General features: G+C 37.8%; 1 protein-coding gene across 1 annotated transcript in view; it reads right to left on the bottom strand.

Annotated features, from left to right (window-relative positions):
* The window catches only part of LOC106104952 (teneurin-2-like), a 7,064-nt gene extending 611 nt beyond the window's left edge, over positions 1–6,453 (bottom strand). Inside the window, exons 1-10 of the mRNA XM_013285145.1 lie at positions 6,139–6,453; positions 5,869–6,027; positions 4,294–4,869; positions 3,682–3,959; positions 3,385–3,601; positions 2,909–3,313; positions 2,486–2,821; positions 2,101–2,308; positions 819–1,035; positions 6–80 (exon numbers count right to left, since the gene is read on the bottom strand). Coding sequence (XP_013140599.1) covers positions 6–80; positions 819–1,035; positions 2,101–2,308; positions 2,486–2,821; positions 2,909–3,313; positions 3,385–3,601; positions 3,682–3,959; positions 4,294–4,869; positions 5,869–6,027; positions 6,139–6,412 — 2,745 coding nt within the window. The 5' untranslated portion in view covers positions 6,413–6,453. The remainder of the gene's footprint in view (positions 1–5; positions 81–818; positions 1,036–2,100; positions 2,309–2,485; positions 2,822–2,908; positions 3,314–3,384; positions 3,602–3,681; positions 3,960–4,293; positions 4,870–5,868; positions 6,028–6,138) is intronic.
* Between the last annotated feature and the right edge of the window lie 53 nt (positions 6,454–6,506).

The following is a 6,506-nucleotide window of genomic DNA, read 5'->3' as shown; positions in this document are numbered from 1 at the left end:
TGCGCCAGGCAGGCCTGCGGTGGACCTGCTCCGCCCTTCTCGTCCGATGTCGTCATCGCCACCTCGTCTATTATCACCACCTGGAAGATATCATGTCTTATTACATTACACTTACATTCTTTAAAAGCCCTCGAATAGAAATTACCAATTAGTCACGGAAAGAACCTTTTATTGACACATTGAATAACATACCTCTTTGTCTTTTTTAACGTAAAGATATTTAAATTTGAGGAAACAAGACAAAGTTGTGGACAGGTTAGTAGTTTAGTCATTACGTTTTTGTGGAACTCAACTTTCGAAACCTCGCGACAACTTTATAAACTTTCAAGTTAAATTAAGAGTTGAAAAATTCTAATGCCTCTTTGATAGCCGCCTCGCATGTTTTGGCAGCGGAAAAAAATATTAAATAGCTTCATAGGAACTCCGGTAAAGTTGGCGGAGTTATTATCGTCAGCGGTCTTTGGATATTGGATAAGCAACTGTTCAAGTGCTTTATTAATTTTATATTCTTTAAGCTTACAGTAATCCCTAATGAAAATGACGGACTGAGAAAATTAATATTAATAGCTATTATGCAATTTTATTCTTTCATATAATTTCAATGAATATTAAAAATGAACTCAACTTTTAATCTAAACAATCTAAAAGTGTAGACAAATCTTTTAATTCAAATTTTTCATTTCATTAACTATTTTTTACTTTCAGACAAATCGATGATCTTGCCGCCAGTATTTGGATGCGAGAATCAAGTAGATGTGGAAGGTATAGTCAGTAGACGATTCCCTGCATAACATTTTAAGAAATAGTATCGTACTAACCTCGTTCCAGGGCACGAAAACAACTTGAGTAGATCTCTTAAAAGGCGCTCGTCCGAAATGCAACGTCACTGCGCCACCTCCGTTTACCAACAGATCAAACCAACCGTCTTCTCTGGTCAATGTGAACCCTTCTAAAGGAGTAGATGTCGACACTCTGACGCCGACCAGTCCAGAGCCCAGTGACGTCACTACTCTACCTCTGATCACAGCTGAACGACTGGAAAATTATTAATTTAATGTAGTAATTCGAGATATTACTCTTAGATGATTTAGCATGTAGTAAATCTGTGCTCAAATTCAAAGTAATATGAGGTAAATAGGATTTCTGTTAACTAAATATTACTTAAGGACTTTAAAGGATTTCTATTAAAGTTAAAATTTAATTTTAAGTCAACTATTAAATGTGAGAGGATTCTATCGAGTTTGAATTTTTATGTTTACTAAAAATTTACTACTGTTTTGAATTAAACATATGTATTAATATTTCTATTCTTATAAGGTGATTTAAATTAAGTATCTAGCAATGTAATTACTCGAATTGACGAATTCAACCTACATACTATTAGTATTACAGTGGAAATATTATAAACATTAAATATTATTAAATAAAAAGCATAACACAAAACTCACAGGACACGATTTTAGGTATACATATAAACAAATCATGCACACACTAAACAAATAAATAAGATGGCAATTAGAGTGGATCGTACGAAGTACGTGTTAGTATTATAGGTGACTTTATAATATTATAGAACACACACATCCTACCTAAGTCTCGCTAGATCTTACCTCGTGTTGAAGTGGTTCCAAAACATACTGCGCAGCAGAAAGACGAGAAATGACAAAGAATGAGTACCATTAGATACATTGTTAATCAGGAAGAAGGAAATTACAAATACGTTAGTAGCAGCGATGTGCTTAGCTTAGTTTCTGATAGACAAATCCTTGTTCATGCAAGTGCCAATTTAGTAACCTTCGAAGAAAACGTTAAATTTTACATTAAACTTCGATAAACATAAAATTAGTCGTCTTTGTTACAATGTGTAAGGAAAAGAAACGAAACGGTGATACATTATCAATAAATAAAACATTAGGATTGACTGGGGCACAACATTGCGTATTATAATAGATATTTCTTTTCATATTTGTATTTAAGCACCTGAATGAAGAATCGTTTGACATTGTATCGTTAGTTGTGTAAAATTGTTAATATCGAGATGTCAAAAGATTCTTCTTTAGCCAATTAATATCACAGATAACATCGAACATCTAATCTCACCTTTCGTTGAAGGTCTCCTGCTTAGCGTAGTTTTGGAGGCTACCTTCATCGATGAGGAACTTCATTCTTTCAAAGAAGGAAGCTGTGATGGCCGGCGGTTGCTTCCTCAGTAAGATGTCTGTAGGCTTAGGCGAGGATACGCAGAGTTGGCTGCCTTTGCAGGCAGTACTTTGGCAGCATTCAGGATCTTCGCAATCTATTAGACCGTCTGCACAGAAAATAAATAAAAACACGTGGTTTATAGATGATTTAATTCTGAAACTGAGACATACAATATAATATGTTGAAGTTAAAATATTACTCAACTCCAACTGGAATTCTTTACGAGTATGGTTTAATGTTTGCTGTTCAAGATTTTTCTCAAGACGAATTCAGAGAATTTTACCTTTATCATTGTCCTTCGAGTCATCACACACTTGTTCTTTAAGCGTCGTGCAGTCTGGTCCATCCCAACCGTCGAAGCATTTGCATTCCCAATGGCCGTCGTTGGCGACCCTGCATTGACCGTGGCCAGCGCAACCGCGGGGGCAGCCTTCCAATGTACAGTGCCTACCATTCCAACCAGATACACAAAGACAAGTTCCATTCTTGCATTGACCGTGATCGCTGCATCGAGAGTCACACAGTTTCGAGGTGCAGTACTCGCCGGTCCATCCTTGGTCGCAGATACAAGACTCTCCAACGCATCGTCCATGAGGCCCGCAGTCTAGGTCGCACACCTCTGTAACATTAAAGTGGCATAGTTAGTACATTGTATTTCAATCATTTTAAGTTCTACGCTGAGCATTACCATTAATTCTTATCTTACCTTTAGAGCAATCATCCCCAGACCAGCGTGCATGACAAGTGCAGGTCTGAGTGTCCACGTCAAATGTTCCGTGACCGGAACAATCCGGCAGACACTGCAGAGCATCCTTGTCCATTGTCGCACAATCCATACCCTTCCATCCTTTCTTACACACACAAGCGCCGTCGATACAAAATCCGTGACTGGAACACGTGGGGTGTGGACAATCGACATCTTCACAAAATTTGCCTTTGTACCCGCGGACACAGGAGCATTTGCCATTCACGCAGTGGCCATGACCATTACAGTCGGGTACTTCGCATTCATCGTGTCGCAGGGAACACTCTTTGCCCTTCCAGCCAGGATTGCATTGACATTCTCCATTAATATATTCGCCTCGTTGACTGCATAGTACTGGACAAACACCTGGAATAATATCAAATTTATATTTCCATACAACTGATTTAGATTAAAATTAACTTCTTTTGTTGACTTACTTTCATTACAATCATCCCCTCCAAAGCCAGGTTGACATTGACAATGACCCATAAGACACTCCCCTTTACCCGAACATCCATTAGGACAGTTATGAGTCATATCTTCGGCAACAGCGGCAATGAAGGAAATTTCTTGTGGATCACCGTCATCGTTGTACAGCGATAGGAACCAATGACCTTGTTCCATGTAATGTGTTACTTCCTTCTTTACTGATGGCTGTAAAAAATAACACTCAAAATTGATTTCTATAATAAGGAATACATTTTCTTATGAAGTGATATTTTTCTGTCACTTACATGGGATGAACGGGTAGTTCTCGCTTTGAATCCACTTAAGACTTCCAAGAAATGATATTGAGTGTGAGTGGGTAATGCGTTCCTCCTTGCATACACTCCTATGGAAGCTCCGCGGGGAATCAGGTAATCGAATTTAACATAAGAAGCTTCCGATTGATAGAACTGCATGTTCCAATAACTATATGGAGGGATTTGTTTTGATAATTTTTCACCTAAAGTAATTTGTTTGAATGTCGTCCCGTCGGGGGGAAATGACTGAGCTGGAAATGTTCGCGCACCTATAAAATATTTAGGAATATTAAAGAAGCAGTGTATTATTAAAATGTAAATAACTTTATTAAATTAATTCATGCGAAAGTATTGATGGAAATGATGATTAAGAAATAAATGCTCAAGAGAAAAGTTGTCTACATTTTTAGAATAACTCTACACAGCGCATGCATGTTGTAATTAAAGCACTAATGAATACCCCGGCCCTATTCACGTTTCCCTTTATAATCAGGCGAATTAGTTTGTTAGGTACAAAATCATGTTTAAAAGTTTTTGTGACTTCAATTTTAATGAATTTAGATGGTCGTTAGTAAGTTATCGTTTCAGGTTTGATGACCTCACCTTCCAATATAAGGATGGGTGGAGGTTTAATTTTCGGACATACACATTTCGGGACTTCAGTCGTAGATATTATCTCAGACTCAGTTGTTAAATCATCTGTAACATCTTTAGACTCCGTTTTTTCATTTAAAATTGTAGTAATTGCATCGAAATCTGTTGTGGAGCTAATTTCAGTCACAGTTGACGATTGAACTGTATCTGTTTCTGAAGTTGTTTCCATAGTAACATAGCTTTGGCTTTCTGTAGAATCTGTAGTTGTTGTTGGAAATTCATTATCTCCGGAGACTGGGCTTGGAATAGTACTAATATCTGTATTTTCTAAAAGCATGGTAGTACTTTTTTCTGAATCAGAATCTTCGTAGAAATCATCTTTAGAGCTGTCTTCACATACTGGACATGAGCATTCACAACTACCTCCCCAGTCAGCATTTATGCTCGAATCCTTATTAGTTTTGGTCGTACTTTGAACAGTAACCGGCTTATTGAAATTCGTCGGCATCGTTGGTTCCAAGTCTATTGGTGTAATTTTTACTGTAGGTATTTCGTTTGTATCACCCATTGTAGGAACAGTGACTGCTAATGAGTATAAAGGTTTATAAGATGAATTTTCAGCATCATCAGCGGAAATAGTCAGGTTAATCAAAACATGTTTTTTATTAGACATCACATCTGGGGTTTTCGAATCGACAGCAATATTAACAGTGGATGGTTCATTAGGCACGGTAGTTGGTTCAGTCTCAGTTGTGTTTGAAACGGTATTAGTATTAGGCATTCCTGGTGTGGTCACAACATGCTCAGTTTGTGTGGTGGTTACATTTGTAGTGAAGGGGGCAACAGTTTCAACAATTATAGGTTTTGTGGTTATGGGTGCATTTGTAGTTATTGGCTCTTCTGTTATTATCTTTGGCATAATCGTCGTTGGTATATTTACTGTAGGATTAGTTTCACTGTCGTAATGGAACTTTTCTAGTTTGTCGTCCCCTTCGGCAGTGTCATTTGAAAATATGTGTAATTCTTCTCCTATTGCATTGAGTTGAGTTAATAGTTTTAAGTACTGAAGTTTTTGTACACCGTACGAAAATAAAGATGGAAATGAATCACTTTGCATTGACTCTGGGTCATATGCGATATCAGTTTTAATATTATTACTTTTATCGATTATTTTAGCTTCTGGTGGTTGTTCGACTGTTATGTTATATTTATCTATTATAGTTTTGGATTCCATATCTGAACTTGAATTGTCTTTCGATTTTGACGTCGGTTTTAAAGTTGAATTACTGTTATAAAAAGATTCAAGCGTAGTGTTATTATTTGTTAGATCACCATTGTTAAAAGACAAACCAACATTGCTAGACCCCGAAGCTTTAGCACCTTCCTTGTGATGTTCTTGAGAGGCACCAGTCGTATCGTTTGCGAGCACTGGCACGCCATGCTCTACGCTAACAGAACTTAAAGAAGGCGTAGTGATTAGCTCATGCACATCTACAGTAGTGGAAGAAACCGTAGCAGAAACAGAAGACAAAGAAGCATGCCCATCTACACTTCTACGAGGGCGCACAAGAGGATTCTCTTTACCTGAGCTGGCCGATGAAGAGCTCTGTTGCGGCTTAGACAGAGATTTGTTATTTGATTCTAGCGTCGTCGCTTTAGACGCCGGAAAGATCTCTGTTGACTCGCCAACTAGTACTGTACATGCTTTAGAATTCTGGTACGACCAGTTGACGAAATAGGAAGCTGTGAAAAAAGAAAAAAATATTAACCTCCCTTATAATTAACAGGTAATAAATGAATTATTAGAGGAAATGTAAATTACATTGGAAGTAGTTAAAAAATTCTATCGCTTACCTGACATATAAGAAGCAATTGCTAAGAGTAAAACGAACAACACTATGAATACAATAGCAGTACATTTCCAAGAACATCTAGATGAGAGACCCTTCCTGAAATGGAATCGTGAAGCAGCGGGTGTAAAGTGCGAAGCCCGCAAGTTGTTCCTCACGGGGAGGACTGGCACGGGCACCCCGAAGGCGGGATGACGGTCGCTTCTTTCCATTCTTTCTAACGTACTCTTCTCCTGCTTGCCTGGACTACTGCACGATGAGTTCGATTTATAGTCCATAGACGGATTCTTTTGGATATCTCCTGTAAACGAAAACGTTTTTATGCCATTTCCAAAGGTACTATTGAGTACTGTCGTGATAATATTGGTGGAT

This window comes from Papilio polytes, unplaced genomic scaffold, assembly GCF_000836215.1.
Source record: "Papilio polytes unplaced genomic scaffold, Ppol_1.0 DF823288.1, whole genome shotgun sequence".
Taxonomy (NCBI): domain Eukaryota; kingdom Metazoa; phylum Arthropoda; class Insecta; order Lepidoptera; family Papilionidae; genus Papilio; species Papilio polytes.
This window is presented reverse-complemented; position numbering and strand designations above follow the sequence as displayed.